Here is a 17,111-nt window from a genome sequence, read left to right on the forward strand (position 1 = left end):
TTCCCAGTGACTCTGAACAAGACCTGGTTGAGCCCATATAATAATTTCTCCACCATTCAGTGGGCCACAACCATGCCTTCTACAATGAGATCTGAATCTCAACCATGGAGGGTCGGGAGGGGGGGGTTGGTGAGGCACTTCCATATTTGTTTCTTCTATGGGAACCTTCCTTCAGCCCTGGAGTTGTCTTCAAAGCTCTCTTTATCTCTTTACATAACAGAGGTTTTCTGTTAGAATTAATAATTCTTTATCTTAAACTTTCCCTATTCAAATTATTATGTTATCTTTGTCTCTTCACTGACCCTGATTGATACAGTAAACTTGGAAAAATAATTTTAATTTCTCAGTTAATTTCTCAGTTTAATTTCTCATTCATAAAATGAGGACACTGGGTTAGTTGGTCTCAAATGCCCTTTTCAGCTCTAAAAATACACCATTCCAAGAAACCCTCCATGTTTTCCTACAGAGTGCATTCTAAATATACTAGAATGAATCACATACACAGTATAATTGTGTATTGTCCTTCTCAGCCTCAATTATATTAAATGGGTCTCCCTTCTTACCTGAATAATGGTTTCCTCCTTCTAGGTCAACATATTAAGTCATAGTAGCACCCAGTATCCTTTCATGCACACAATGGGCAATCAAATACTATAAAATCCTCTGTAAGGGTTTTAACTAGGAAGCTATCCAAGGAACAAAATGGCAAACCAGAGATTTGTGTATGAATATGAGAGACTGAAATACATTACAAGTATCATTTTATCTATTTGTGGGATACAAACATTGGAAGGATACATTAAGTATAAAAAAATGCTCCCTCTGATACTGTTTACCCAAACCACCTCCATTACTATGCAATTTAAGATTTTTTTTTACCTTTCTCTGTCTTTTACTGACTGTTCAGCCATTAATTTCTTCAGTTCTTCTAGACGCTGAAGATCTCTCATTTCCACTTCTTGCCACTTCTGTTCTTTTTTAGCCCAATATTTTCTTATCTATTGTATAAATGTTACATAAAATTTAAATTAACAACATATATGTTAAAATGAGGAGAAAAGTTATAACAACATTATCCTGTGGTTCCTATAGCCAATATTAAACTTAAATGGTACTTTATATTTTTCATTTCTTAGATCTGCCTGTAGTATATTGACAGCAGACAAAAAATAAATGAAAACCTGAAGATACAAGTCCTGAGAAACTGCATGGTTTAACAGTTTTTGAAGTGGAAATGTAACTTGTGCCAAGATCTAAAGCCTGAATCTATGGCTAAAATAATCGACTTTCAGGGAACCACAATAGAAGTATGTTATTGTCTCTAAAGCATATGATCTACCTGTTACTCAAGAATATTTTTATCCTCTTATGGTAATGCAGTCTTTAACAAATATAGCATTAAACCTATTCTTACTTTAAAAGCATGAGTTTATTTATGCTAATGGACAACAGGATGTTGAAAGCTTTATGCTTCTGGGGAAGTGGCAGGAGATAGGAGGAAGGAGAACAAGAAAAAAATAGCAGAGTTATGATATATAGTAGTTCTGACTTATGTGGTAAAATAAAGGACACATTTATCAAGCTCAAAAAGGTGAAAGCATTGTTCTTACTAGGCCTGTTTTATTTCCCTTCTCTGGAAATGGAGACAGCCTGAGAAAACTGGAAGTACACATATGCTCTTCTCTTTTTTTTTTATGTTTATTTATTTTTGAGAAAGAGAGAGAGAGCATGAGTGGGGTAGGGGCAGAAAGAGAGAGGGAGACACAGAATCTGAAACAGACTCCAGGCTCTGAGCTGTCAGCACAGAGCCTGAGGCAGGGCTCGAACTCATGAACCGTGAGATCCTGACCTGAGCTGAAGTCGGATGCTTAACCGATTGAGCCACCCAGGCGCCCCTACGTATGCTATTTTCAGGAGGATGAAACCATCATTCAAGGTTCCCCTGGTGATGGGACAATTGAAGTTAATGTGTATTTGACAGAGGCCCCTTCAACCACTTGGCTTGCCATGTTGTGTGCAACTCAAGAGACTGGATCTTGTTGGTGAAAAGTAGAGTACTTCAGTGGTGAATGATAATGAGTGACTGCCAGCAGAAGGTCTGTTGTGGAGGACATGTTAGCTTCACCCCCAACGTGGCATTGTCTCTTTTGAGAAGTGAATATGAAAAGCTAAGTGGTTTCCAGACTTGCCTTAGCAACATGGTCTCTGACCACTGGGAGAACAAAGGAAGCCTCCCAAGCAACATGGCCACAGTCATAGCAGCTCTGCCACAGGGCCACCACACCCGCAGTCACAATGGAAACATCTGCTCAAAGCATAACAAGTAACTGGGTGAGGTCAAGGTACCATGATTTCACTCCGTAGATAACTGAGATTTGAATTTGGGAAGAACAGAGATGAAGCTAGAAAGATAGCAAAGAGAGGGTAGGGGAGGCAGAGGAAGAAAACACTGACTGATAAGGTGTGTTTCAGAGTCCTGACTGATAAATGCCGGGGCATTCTATCAGTGTCAGATATGGAAATGTTAACAATGATTATATCATCTCCCTCTGGGGTTTAAATGGTGTTTATTTTACACTTTGTGTAATTTTTGTGTTACTTTATGTTTTGCAATGAATATGTATTTCTTTCATAATCAGAGAAAGTAAAGCTACTTCAAAACTAAATTTTAAAAAAGAGCAGATATTGGATTAAAGAGCATTTGCCTCTAGGCTCTAAATGACCAACAATATTTGCTTACTCTCAGTGTTGGCCTTGGAGGGAAGTCAGTGGTCCTTTTATCGACAATCCCTTGTCTACAAGTGGACAAACCCTTTAGGTCCAACCTGGACAACCAGGTTGCTGGTGTTCTCAGAAGACAGATACCATTTGGTGCAGTATCCTCTGAAGGTCATATAAATATGTCACGCCAGAGGCTTTTGGTATCTCAGGATCAATTATTTCCATCCCCAACTCTCTAGTATGCTCAGACATTGCTACAGTGTGAGTCTCTCTCTCTCTCTCTCTGTCCTCTTTCTCTCTCTCTCTCTCTCTCCCCTCCTCTCTTTCTCCCTCCCTCCCTCCAACTCTCCCTTTCCTCCCTTCTCTCTCTTCCTCTATCTCTCTCTCACCACCTCTCCTTCTCAACCTCTCTCTCCCTCTCCATCTCCCTCTCTCCCTCCCTCCCTCTCTTATGTGAGCCCAATTTATTCTTTCTCAGTGCTTTCTACTGGGCTCTCTGAAAGCCCTGTGTCATCACACATAAAATCCTCTACATCTTCAAACTTCAGACCACTACATGATTATTTTGACTGGAATTCTTTTGAGCGAAGGATGCTTATCCTCTGGTGCCCCACATGCCAGGAGGCTGAGGAATGGTTCGAGCATTTTCCTCGTTAACTGCTACTTTTACACTAAAGGTCATTTTCAAATATTCATGAAGAATTCAGATATGAGGGTCACAGCCACACAGAATTTGTCCAAAACAACCCCTTTTACTTCCCTAGACAACTTCAGCATCTGCCTGAATGCCCTTCCAACCTACTAATCTCACAGTTCCATAACTTCCTCTATTCCAGGAGTCACGACTTCCTCCAGGATTCTATTATCATCAAACACATTTCAGTTTCAATTCTGAAATCTTCAATTATAGCCATTGATTCTATGATCAGGACCTACCCATTCCTTTGCTATCATCCTCAGTTTTCTGATCATATAATTTTATTCCTCCATTATAGCCCTCTTCTCAAGGCCTTGCTAATTAGTATATTTGTTTCTCTCTCCCACTGCACTTCAGAAAATGTGATTTATCTATCTTGGCACTTCCAACATTAACTACAGGGTTTAGAACATGATATATACCTAATAAACATTTGATTGATGAATGAATTACACAACTCTAGAAAATTATACCAAATTTATGGTTTCAACTGAATATTCATTGATAATCAGCATTCCTTTTATGAATTCCTGGTTAATACCTCTTGTGTTCTCATGGACATATTCCAAACCCATTCACTATGTTAGGCTGCATATCTGCCTCCTCTTCTTCACTTTTATCAGGGGAAATGGAGACTATAAATGGTACCTTCCTTGATGCCTGCCTTTTAGAAAAAGAGGTGTCTGTACAAAGGGACAATAAATCCCTCTTGGGCTCCAGATCCTATTCCCTAATTCCATCTTCCCCATAAACTTACTCCATCATTTACCCCTCTCTCCCTTATACCTTCAACTTCTTGGTCTGTGCTGCTTCCTTCTCCTCACATGGAAATATGTACAAATCTCACCCATTTACAAAAATGTAAAAGGACTTTCTTTAGACCCCTGAGACTGTAGCACCTCATCCTTCATTGTTCTCTTCTTCAGTCAAGCATCTTACTTACTGTTCTTCAATTCTCATCTCCTGTTTTATTCCTCATCTGTAATATTCCTATCTCTGCCTTCCCTCCAAATTCACTACTCTTATCACTGACTTCCAAGTGAGTGAACAAAATGATCCTTTTCAATCCTTATTTTACATAATTTCTTTGTGTATTTGATTCTGTCAACCCTTATCTATGTAGTCTTAAGACACTACTGACTTTGGCATTCATTTGTTCAACAAATATTTACTGAACATATGCTTTAAGCCAGATATTGTGTTGAATATTTGGGATATGATGCTCAAAAGAGAAATAACTTCTCTGCCTCATTGCTGGGACTTTCTAGAAAGAGAGAGACAAAGAGAATAAATATGTAAATGAATGAACAGAATATTACATCATACATTCTAAGAAGGAAATAATTATAGCAATGATTTAAAAAAATTGGGTAGAATTTTTACTAGGAGGCATATTTTTGTAATGACATTTGAATCAAAATTTAAAAGATGAGAGTGAGACAATTATGGGAAGAAATGGAGGGTGATCACCACAGGAAGCGGGAGCTCTAGGTCCAATAGCATTGAGTGGGAAAGACCTTGTGCATTTTCAGGACTGGGAAGAAGCCAGTGTGGCTGGATGGAGCATGTGGTTGAGTTAAGAGTGGAGGTGAGATTGAGAAGCTAGCTGAGAGCTAGATGATTTGGCAAGGAGTTAGGTCTAGAAACAAAGAAAAGCTATAGATAAGTTTAAAGCAAGGTGTGACGTGATCTGACTGAGATTTTTAAAAGATAGCTCTCGATATTGAGTTAAAAATAAGACAGTAGAGAAGCAAAGGAGAAACAAGGAAATGAGATAGAAGAATAAGGTAAAAATGATCACTTGGACCAGGAAATGAAATGTTTATATCTGAGATGGTTTTTGAGTGGGACCAGAGTGCTCACTGAGGAAATGAATATTAAAGCTGAAGAAAAAAGGAATCAAGGATGATTCTTAGCTTTTTGCTAGAGCACCTGGTTGAATGATGGTACCAATAACTGAGATGGAATACTGGAAGAATAACAGGTCTGGGAAAGAAAGACCATCAGGAGCTCAGTATTGAACATTAAACAGTTGACGTGACTGCAAGACCTTGAAGTGGAGATCCCAAATAAACGTGTGGAGGTACAGATGGGTGGCTCAAGGGTCGATTCAGGGCTGGAGGTATAAATTAAGGAAATATCTACTTAAAATGGCATTTGATGCCTCAGGACTAGAAGAGATCTCTAGGGTCAGAATATAAATAGAAGAAAAAGGTGGTTATGTACTTTCATTCTTATCTGCCTTTTGCAAAGTTTTCTCAACAAAAATGACTCCATTTCCCTCTTCCACCTGTCAATTTTACTCTACCCTTATTACCAAAACAAATCTCCTTGAATCATCCTCTGAACCCTCCAGGAAAAAAAGCTTAGCCATCCTTGGCACACCAATGACCATTGGCGAAGGTTTATTACTCTCCATTCTTCATCCTGCCTTGTATTCCTTGATTCATTTTCATGAGGCTCTGACAATGCACTGTTACTGATACATTAGGCATTTACTACATGCCTAGCATCGTCTATCCTACCTGTGGCCTGCTAAATCTCTCCTGTCCATCCTTTAAGATGCAATTTTAACACTGCTTTCTCAGCCTTCCTCCTTCTTCTCTCCTCCAGACATAGGTGTACCTTCTAAGGCACTATTTATGTGTCCTTAGTATAGCACTTTCCATATTGGTTCACATTATTCATCTTTGCATTGTAGTATAGTACCTTGTATCATGTCTCACACATAATAGGGCTTAATTGATCACCATTAGGTGAGTGGAAGCTTCTTCTGGTCTCTGGTCTGAGAATAACAAAGTTGTGGATGGGAACAAGGCCAGCAGTTTTATTTGCAGGATGGTAAAGTCTGAACTAAGCACTTCCCTAAGGACAGTTCCATTCACCTTTTGTCAATTAATAGGAGCGGGAAGTATGTATGTCAAGAATTATTGGCTTTGAAAGCATCAAACTAAAGTTAAGGCTAAGGATATTTAACTAGCCCTTTGGGACATTTGTTAAGAAACAGATTTCAAACACCCTGCGTTTTACTTCTTGAGTGATACTTTTAATATTCCAGTGATAGGGAAATCAGAAGGATAGTTAAAATGAGAAGAGTTGCATTTAAAGCTTGTCCCCTGACTCCCACAGATGAGGTTTCTAGAAAAAGCTTGCTTTTCTGAAAAGCAAAACAGGCCCTCATTACTACCCCTCTATAATCTCAGATTCATATCAGGGATGTTCCCCTTTCCTTCTTCCACATTTTGCTCATTTTGGTAAAGTGAAGCCAATAAAAGTGTCAATAAACTGAAGAAACCGTTCTCTAAAATAATGCTATGCTAACTTTTCAAAGAGTTTGAGATCACTTTTATATCCTACCTTACCTTTCTAATCTTCCAAACAATATGTTTCCTATTAAAAACTCCACCAGGAAGTGATGTTTACAGCATTGGAGTACCTCAGGGTTTAATTTTTAAAAACTTGTACTAATACTACACAACCATCAAATTATATTTTTTCACTCCTTCAGTCCAAGAATTATTATAATTCAACATGAAATAAGAATTTCATGAAAGCAAAAAGTTAAGGCTCAAATATCATAGAAGGAAGACAGTTTGGTCTCTGATTTCAAGCAATATGTGTGGTGTTGAATTTTTGAACAAACTTTTACACCTTGCTCCCAGATCATTATTTCAAAGACTTTAATGACTTATTCAGAAGGAGTTCATTATTCTTAACCAGATACATAAAATGTATGAAATAGGAAGTTCAAAATATCCAGTGCCATTACTAATAAGCTATGGAGATAGAGCAACTTTCAGTCCATTTTCTAGATTCTAATTTACTTAGCTAATTCTTTGCATCTTACAGCTCTCTTTTCTACTTTTGGTCTGGAATATGAACCCTCACAAAACAGTGATATTGTTACATATGAAAGCAGCAAGACCTCTTAATAGAAAGTGTGCATATTTTTTACTGTAATTTTTTTCTATTTGTTCCGTGTAGATCAACCTGTATCCCATAAAATTGCCACCAACTGAAGTATGACTCTTCTTTCTACACAATGAATTTGACAAGCATCTATATTTCACCAGATAACTTTTCACACTTTTGTGTGAATTGCTGAAAGGTAAGAAACATGCCTTATGCTGTAGTACTTATTTGTATCTAATATTGCATCTAGCTAATGAAATGTACATGATATGCAACTGCCAAATAAATCCAGGGAAAAACGATATAGAAAAGCAACATTGCACACAATACTTTTCTTATATCAACTTATATAAATCCAAAACTATTAATAAAGCATCCAGTTAGACAATAAACAGTCAGTAGTCTACTCACTAAGTCATGTGTGGGATGGAGGTGCATTTAATCTCAAAAGAGCCTGAAGGCATAGTATGTCTTTAAATCAGATTGTCTACAAATCAGATTAAAGACTTTTTTTTCTAAAGATGGACACTTTGTCACCTCTGGCCTCAAAACTTTTTAGCCAACATTCATCTCTTCTATACTTGTGGCATAGAGATCTCTGTGGGCTTCAACTCAGGATCTGCTGGAGCTTCTGAATAAAAATTTGGCCCCAAGAGAATTACTTTACATGACATTCTTTATGCAAATATTTGAAAACTCTCTACATGGGTAAGAAATCACAATACAAAGTCAAATTTGCCACCATCCTGCCAGATTATTTGAATAGAACTCCTTTCAGTCCACATTTCAGATTATTTGTATTTCAGCTACTTATCAGTGTCTTACACTTGAACATTTTGCCACCAATCTCCAACCTGGTAAACAAGTACATCCACCACTGGTAAGAGGGTAGATTGTTATACTCTTCCTGAAAAACAAATAAAATCACTGGCAAAAGCCTTAAGAATTAAGAAACAAAGTTTGAGAATTAATAAGCAGGGACATATGCAAAGATTCAGGTATAGGTATGTTCATTACAGCCTTAAAAATGTGAAAGGTTACATGTAACAGTGTAAAATAAGAAATTGGTTAAATAGAGGACTCCTGGGTGGCTCAGTTGGTTAAGTGTCTGACTCTTGATTTCAGCCTAGGTTATGATCTCGTGGTCCATGAGATCAAGCTCTGCATCAGGCTCTGTGCTGACAACTCAGAGCCTGCTTAGGATTCTCTATCTCCCTCTCCCTCTCTCTCTCTCTCTCTCTCTCTCTCTGCCCCTCCCCTGCTTGCATGCACGTATGCACTCCCCATCTCGCAATAAATAAATAAACAAACAAACTTTAAAAAACAGTTAAATGCAATATTTCACATAATGAAACACTATGCAAACACTAAAAATTATGTGGCAGACAAACAAGGTATACAAGATATACTAATACATGTTAAAAATAGGTTAAAATAATATGTGGAGTATGATTCTAGGTAAGTTAAATTCCTCATGTATATAGAAAAAGGATATATGGATATTGTTAATAATTTTCTTTTCATACTAGTTTAGGACTTGGGGTGACTTTTATTACATTTTGTGTGCTTGTTTGTATTTTCCAAACTATCTACAATGGACATAAATACTTTGTAGTTACAAAAGTATGTTTTTTGAAGGTTTGGCCAGAAAAAAAATCAATATTTATAAGGACATGACTATTATTCATTCCTGAAGTTTCCAAACTCTATTTCTATACCAAGTCAGATGACAAGAACATTGTATATACCTTTATATAATATTTTCACTTTTTATCACCTTGTGTGCAGCATCACTTTCACTTTCTAGAGAAAGTTTCACAGGACTATAATTTAATTTTATACCATAGGCCTTATAAAGGTTGATGCAATATTATATGAGGATTGATTTAGATTCTTCTGTAAAGCAGTTCTACTAAAAATGCTATCCACTGGGTGGTTTGCCTCCCTCCCTCCGGTACATGCTGTCAGCTCCTGATGTGCTAGGATGTTGTCTATTATTAGCAAATAAGAGCTAAATGCTTCCTTTTAACTTTAACCATGTTCAATTACAGCACCCCATTTTAGTCTTGGTTTGCTGACATAACTATATTCCCATCCTCTTAATTTTTTGTCTTACATTCTCTTACTAATTTTCTATTTTAATGATTCTTAATAGGAAACAGATGGCACACTCAAAATTAGAATAAATCAAGAAGAATATAATAAGAGGACAATTGACAAAGGAGGGTTGGAATTCAGGATAATCACAAGACATCATGCAATAGCCGGGCTGCATTACCACCCATTGACCAGTCAAAGACAGCTATGTGGGGAGGGCCACCCGATAGGAGCTGAGAACTTTGGTGGAGGACACAGCTGGTCAACACAACTCTGCAGGGGTAAGAACAGGGGGATCAATTCTCCCAACCTCAGTCTCCTTCCTAACCTGATCTCTAGTGTTCCATTTTGACTGAATCCAACCAGAATCCAGGGGTCAAGGGAGCCATGTAACACAACTCCCTGGGCCACAGAAAAGAATGGAGAGTAGATACGATCCAAGGGGAGGATGTCCAGCACAATAGTATTAATGTTTCTTATTATAACTTTCTTGGAAGTAGGTGATGTCTATATGCATAAATACATAAATGAAATGAAATCTCTTTTTAGGTGGTGTTCACTTTGGTCACTTACATGAGTATTTTTCCATGGCAGAGCTGCCTACTTGAATTGCCAATAGCAATTTCTGCTCTGATGTAGTCTTATGTCCTTAGAACAATGATGAGCCAAGAAAGTATTCTGAGGTAAACACATTAGTTATCTCCCTCTTAATGAAATGCCAGGTGGATTAAAAAATAACTGTCATGTCTTCGTTAGAAGTAAGGTCTATTTTCAGTATGGGCATTGAAATATTACATAATGATCATGTCATATGTTGATATTGCTAAAATGGATTTGTCTGTAATCTTGTTTAATTTCTCTCTTTTCACTATTCATTAGGAAGGGAGTATATATACTGAGGATGTTGTATTTCACAGCCTGAGGTGTCACAGAGAGTGAAAAGTGAAAAGTAATCAAACCTCAGAGTCATTCAATCATAACTTCTTAGAGCTGAGGTGATTTTAGCAATCATTTAATCCAAACACCTCATTTTACAATTGAGGAGGCAAAATCCAACAGAGCCTGTATAAGTTGCCCAAGGTCACCCCACCTTGTTGGGGCCTCCTACTTTGGCATGTTTTCCTCTCCACCTCACCATGAAGGTTCAGTGGTATCCTGCTCGTTCATTACATTCATTCATTCAAGCAGTATTTATTGCATGCCTTATGCCAGGCACTGCAGGTAAAACAATGAAAATAGACAAACCCCTCTTTTTTATGGGGCTTACATCCTAGAAGAAAAAGAGAAGACAGTGAATAAATAAATAGATAGGTATCAGGTGGGATAAGTGCTGAAAAAACATGAAATAGAATAAATGGACAGAGTAGCAGGGAAGAAGAATGTTATTTTAAGTTTGGTGATCAAGGATGGACATTCTCTCTAAGATGACATTGGAGTGAAAGCCTGAATGAAGCAAGACAGTGAGTTGTGCAGACATCTGGGGGAGTAGTATTCCAGGCAGAGGGAACAGCCAATGCAACATCCTAAGAGGTCATGTGCCAGGGTGTTGGAAGGGGAGGAAGTGGACTGATAGGGCTGCCACAGGATGAGTGAGGGGGAAAGTGGCAGGATATGAGATCTAAGAGATATAGAGTGTAGTGCAGGGACTAACATAATCTGACGTGAAGTTTAGAAACATCTCTGACTGCTGTGTGGAAAATAGACAAAAGAAATAGTGTGGGAATAGAAAAGGAGGGAGCAGAGACATCCAGAAATTCTGATTGAGGGGCACCTGGGTAGCTCAGTCAGTTAAGCGTCCAACTCCAGCTCAGGTCATGATCTCACAGTTCATGAGTTCAAGCCCTGAGTCAGGCTCTATGCTGACAGCTCAGAGCCTGGAACCTGCTTCAGATTCTGTGTCTGCTCCCTCCCCCACTCATACTCTGTCTCTGTCTGTAAAAAATAAATAAACTTTAAAAAATATTTAAAAAAATAACAGCTCTGACTGAAGATAGAGGCTTCTATTTATGACAATTTATCAGTATGAGGTGTGCAGGGAAAAATAACAAAGATAATACCAAGGCTTTTGGCCCAAGAACTGGGTGCATAGGTTCCCATTTTTTGAGAAAAGGTAAACTGAGGAAGGAGTAGGTCTGGAGGGGAAAACAAGAATACATTTTGGACATACTAGATTTGAGGCAGTGGGATGTGTAAATTTGGAGTTCAGGAGAGAAATCTAGACCAGAGATGTTGTTATTTGTCAGCATATAGATGACATATAAGTAATTTTGCATTGATTGAGATCACCCAAGAAGTATATATACTTAGGACTGAGTCCCTGGGACACTCCAAGGCCTAGAAGTCAGAATGGTGAGGAGGATTCATCCAAATTTATTGAGAAAGAGAAATCAGTGAGGTAAAAGAATGAAGTGAGATAAAAGAGCAAAGAGAAAATGGCCTCCTACAAGCCAAGTATTAAGTTGGAAGCCCAATATCCAAGGAGGAGGGAGTGATCACTTCCTTTTAATAGTTCAAGTAAAGTAAGGACTGAGAACTGACTCCTGAAATTAACAACATGGAGATCAATGATGACCTTGGCAAGCACAGCTTGGCTGGAGTGGAGGGACAAAATAGCTCAAGAGAGAATGAGTGGAAAGAAGTTGGAAACAGTGTGTAGGCCATAGAATGGTACAGTTTCTAAGGGAGGGTGTGTGGGGTAAAGGAAGAGTAGTTTTTTAAAATAGAAGTCATAATGGCATATTTGTAGGTTAATAGGAAAGATCTAGAAGAGAAGAGAGAAATGGTATTGGCAGAGAAATTGGGATAGCAAGCACTATACAGATGTCTGTTAATTAAATCAAATTACCATGAATAACCAAGACATAGAAACTGTAAAAAAAATTGATACCTTGAGTTAATTAAAACAAAATTTTTTTAACTATCTATTGGAAAATCTCTTACAGAGAATCATTTATCTGGCTTTTGATGACCCAGGCTGCTTTTCCCCACCTCCATCTGACTTTTTCCTAAAACTGTGTCCTGACAGGGGCACCTGGGTGACTCAGTTGGTTGAGCGTCTGACTTCAGATCAGATCATGATCTCAGTTTGTAGGTTCAAGCCCCACGTTGGGCTCTGTGTTGACAGCTCAGAGCCTGGAGACTGCTTCAGATTCTGTGTCTCCCTCACTCTCTGCCCCTCCCCCACTCACACCCTGTGTCATTCTTTCTCTCTCTCCAATTTACTCTCTTAACAACTTTCCTATACAGTACTGTTGGCTATGGTCACCATGTTGTACATTAAATCTCTGTTACGTATTTATCTTATAACTGAAAGTTTGTACCTTTTGACTGTCTTACTCCAATTTCCCCTCCTGCCACCCCCTCTCTTGTGATAAGTCTGAGCTCTTTTTCAGAGTTTGTTTTTTTAAGATTCCACATATAAGTGAGATCATATAGTATTTGTCTTTCTCTGTCTGACTTCTCTTAGTATAATTACTTTCTGTGACTACACTTAACAGATGATTTCACTTTATCTGTCTTATGTCACTTAGCATAATGCATTCAAAGTCCATCTATATTCTTGCAAATGGTACATTTCCTCATTTTTAATGGCTGAATAATATTCCATTGTGTGTATATATACCACTTCTTTTTTTTTCAATATATGAAATTTATTGTCAAATTGGTTTCCATACAACACCCAGTGCTCATCCCAAAAGGTGCCCTCCTCAATACCCATCATCCACCCTCCCCTCCCTCCCACCACCCCCCATCAACCCTCAGTTTGTTCTCAGTTTTTAAGAGTCTCTTAGGCTTTGGCTCTCTCCCACTCTAACCTCTTTTTTTTTTTCCTTCCCCTCCTCCATGGGTTTCTGTTAAGTTTCTCAAGATCCACATAAAAGTGAAAACATATGGTATCTGTTTTTCTCTGTATGGCTTATTTCACTTAGCATCACACTTTCCAGTTCCACCCACGTTGCTACAAAGGGCCAGATTTCATTCTTTCTCATTGCCATGTAGTACTCCATCGTGTATATAAACCACAATTTCTTTATCCATTCATCAGTTGATGGACATTTAGGCTCTATCCATAATTTGGCTATTGTTGAGAGTGCTGCTATAAACATTGGGGTACAAGTGCCCCTATGCATCCGTACTCCTGTATCCCTTGGGTAAATTCCTAGCAGTGCTATTGCTGGGTCATAGGGTAGGCTTTTTTTAATTTTATGAGGAACCTCCACACTGTTTTCCAGAGTGGCTGCACCAATTTGCATTCCCACCAACAGTGCAAGAGGGTTCCCATTTCTCCACATCCTCTCCAGCATCTATAGTCTCCTGATTTGTTAATTTTGGCCACTCTGACTGGTGTGAGGTGATATCTGAGTGTACCACAACTTCTTTATTCATTCATCCATTGATGGATACTTAGGTTGTTTCCATGTCTTGACTATATGTAATGTTGCTTTGAACATGAGGGTCCAGATATTTTTTTGAGTTAGTGTTTATGATACCTTTGGATATATTCCCAAAAATGAAATTGCCGGATTATATGATAGTTCTATTTTTTTTTTTATTTTTTTGAGGATCCTCCATACTGTTTTCCATAGTGGCTGCACCAATCCATAATCTTACCAGTGCGCAAGGATTCCCTTTTCTCCACATCTACACTAATGTTTGTTATTTCTTGTCTTTTTGATGATAGCAATTCTAATGAGCATTAGGTGATATCGCATTGTGGTTTTAATTTGTATTTCCCTAATGATTAGTGATTGAGCATCTTTTCATGTACCTATGGCCTTTATATGTCTTCTTTGGAGAAATGTCTATTCAGATCCTTTAAAATTGTCCACTTTTAAAATTGGGTTGTTTTGTTTTTGTTGTTAAGTTGTATGAGTTCTGTATATATTTTGGATATTAACCCCTCATCAAATGTATGGTTTGCAAATATTTTTTCCCATTACTTAGGTTGTCTTCCCACTTTGTTGGTTGTTTCTTTTGATTGCAGAAGCTTTTTAGTTAGATGTAGTCCCACTTGTTTATCTTTTATTTTGTTGCTTTGAGCTTCAGGTATCACACTGAAAAATCATTACTAAGACCCATGTCAAGGAGCTTTGTTCCTACTTTTCCTTCTAGGAGTTTCATGGTTTCATATCTTATATTTAAGTCTTTAATCCATTTTGAGTTAATTTTGGTGAGTGGTATAAGATATGGTTCCAATTTCTTTCTTTTACATGTGAATATCCAATTATCCCAGTTACATTTAATGAGGAGACTGTATTTTCTCCATTGAGAATTCTTGGCTCTCTTCTCAAGTATTAGTTGACCATTGAGGGTTCAGTTTATTTCTGAATTTTCTATTATGTTCCATTAGTCTATTTGTCTGTTTTTATGCCAGTATCATACTGTTTTCATGACTGTAGCTTTATAGCATGGCTTGAAATCAAGAAGTATTATATACCTCTTTCTTTGTTCTTTCTCAGGATTTCTTTGGCTCTTCAAGGTTTTTGTGGATCCATATACATTTTAAGAGTGTTTTTTCTACTTCTGTAAAAAATGCCATTAGACTCTTGATAGTGATAGTGAATTTGTAGATGGCTTTCAGTACATATCAACAATATTACTTCTTACAACCCATGAACACAAAATATGTTTCCATTTATTTGTGTCTTCATCAATATATTTCATCAGTGTCTTGTAATTTTTAGTATGAAGAGATTTCACCTCTTTAACTAAATTTGTTCTATTTTTTTAAGTTTATTTATTTATTTTTAGAGAGACAGGGAGAAAGGTCAAGCAGGGGAGGGGCAGAGAGACAGGGGGACACAGGATCCGAAACCCTGATGTGGGACTCAAACTCATGAATCATGAAATTATGACCTGAGCTAAAGTCGGGCACTTAACTGACTGAGCCATGCAGGGGACCCCATTTATATTTGTTCTTAGGTACTTTATAGTTTTTGATGCTTTTGATGCTGCTGTAAATGGGATTGATTTCTTCATTTTTAAAATTTTCATTTTTACTGTATAGAAATGCTATTAATTTTTGTATTAATTTTGTATCCTGCAACTTTACTAAAATCAATGATTAGATCTAACACTTTTTGGCTGATTCTCTAGGATTTTCTATATATAAAATTATGTTGTCTGCAAATGGAGACACTATTACTTCTTCCTTTACAATCCTGATACCCTTCCCTCCTTCTTCTCTTCCCTTCCCTTCTCTTCTCTCCACTTTCATCGCCTGATTGATCTACCTAGGACCTCTAGTACTATGCTGAATAGAATTGCAAGAATGGGAATCCTGTGTTGTTCCTGATGTTACAGAAAAAGCTGTCATCCTTTCACCATCGAGTATGATGTTAGCTATGGGCTTGTCTCTTTTTTTAATGTTTATTTATTTATTTTAAGAGAGAGATAGTGTGAGTGGGGGAGAGACAGAGAGAGAAGGAGAGAGAGAATCCCAAGCAGGCTCCATGCTCAGTGTAGAAGCTGATGTGGGACTCGATCTCACGACCATGAGATCACGACCTGAGCCAAAATCAAGGATTGGACGCTTAACCAACTGAGCCACACAGGTGCCCCCTTTTTAAAAAAATCTTTTTTATTCTGAAGACAGCATAAGTGAGGGAGAGGCAGAGAGGGCGAGAGAGAATCCCAAGAAGACTCCATGCTCAGCACAGATCCCAACATATGGCCTTTATTATATTGAAATACATTCTTTCTTTGCCTGATTTAAGAGTTTTTATCATGAATGTATGTTGAATTTTGCTGAATGTTTTTCATGCATCTATTGAGATGATCATACAATCCTTTTCTTTCATTTTATTAATATTTGACTTATATTTGCTAAAACTTGTTTTGTGGCCTAACTTAAGATCAATCTTAGAAAATGTTCCATGTGCTCTTAGAAGAATGTGTATTCTGCTGTTGAATAGAATGTTTTGTATATGTGTGCTAGTTCCATTTGTCCTATAGTATTGTGCAAATCCACTGTTTCCTTATTGATTTTGCTTGGAAATCTACTTATTGTTTAGAGTGGAGTATTAAAGACCCCAACTATTATTGCATTACTGTTTATTTCCCCTTTTAGCTTTATTAGTTTTTGCTTTACATATTTAGGTGCTCCAATGTTGGGCATGTAAATATTTACATTTTTACAGTTGTTATATCATCTTGATGTCTTGAACACTTTATCATTATATAATAACCTTTGTCTATTTTTATCATTTTTAGCTTAAAGTCTATTTTATCAGATATGAGTATAGCTACTTTGGGGTTTTTTTGTTTGTTTTTGATCTTTTGTTGTTGTTGTTGTTGTTGCTTAGCTGATTGGCTTTGGTTACCATTTGCTTGAAATGTCTCTATCCACCCCTTCACTCTCAGTCTATGTGTCTCTTTAAAGCTGAAGTGAGTCTCTTGTAGGCAGCATATTATTGGGTCTGGGTTTTTGTTTTTTTGTTAAATCCACTCAGTCATTATATATCTTTTGATTAGAGAGTTTAATCCGTTAAATTTAAAGTAAATATTTGATAGGTAAGAACTTACTATTGATGGCCATTTTGTTAATCGTTTTCTGGTTATTTTGTAGATCCATTGTTCCTTGTTTCTTACCCTTATTTTTTTGAGTTTTGCTGTATTTTGGTATTGATATTCTTTGATTTCTTTTTCACATTCTTTTGTGTCATTACTACAAGATTTTCCTTTG

The 17,111-nt window shown here is 37.3% G+C and overlaps 1 protein-coding gene across 7 annotated transcripts in view; it reads right to left on the reverse strand.

Moving 5' to 3' along the window:
- Window positions 1-17,111, reverse strand: part of CCDC148 (coiled-coil domain containing 148) — a 255,802-nt gene that overhangs the window by 72,072 nt on the left and 166,619 nt on the right. For all 7 annotated transcript variants that reach the window (XM_027055723.2, XM_053215108.1, XM_053215112.1 and 4 more), the window contains one exon: window positions 880-998. In XM_027055723.2, coding sequence (XP_026911524.1) covers window positions 880-998 — 119 coding nt within the window. The remainder of the gene's footprint in view (window positions 1-879; window positions 999-17,111) is intronic.

This window comes from Acinonyx jubatus, chromosome C1 (genome assembly GCF_027475565.1).
Source record: "Acinonyx jubatus isolate Ajub_Pintada_27869175 chromosome C1, VMU_Ajub_asm_v1.0, whole genome shotgun sequence".
In the NCBI taxonomy this organism is placed as follows: domain Eukaryota; kingdom Metazoa; phylum Chordata; class Mammalia; order Carnivora; family Felidae; genus Acinonyx; species Acinonyx jubatus.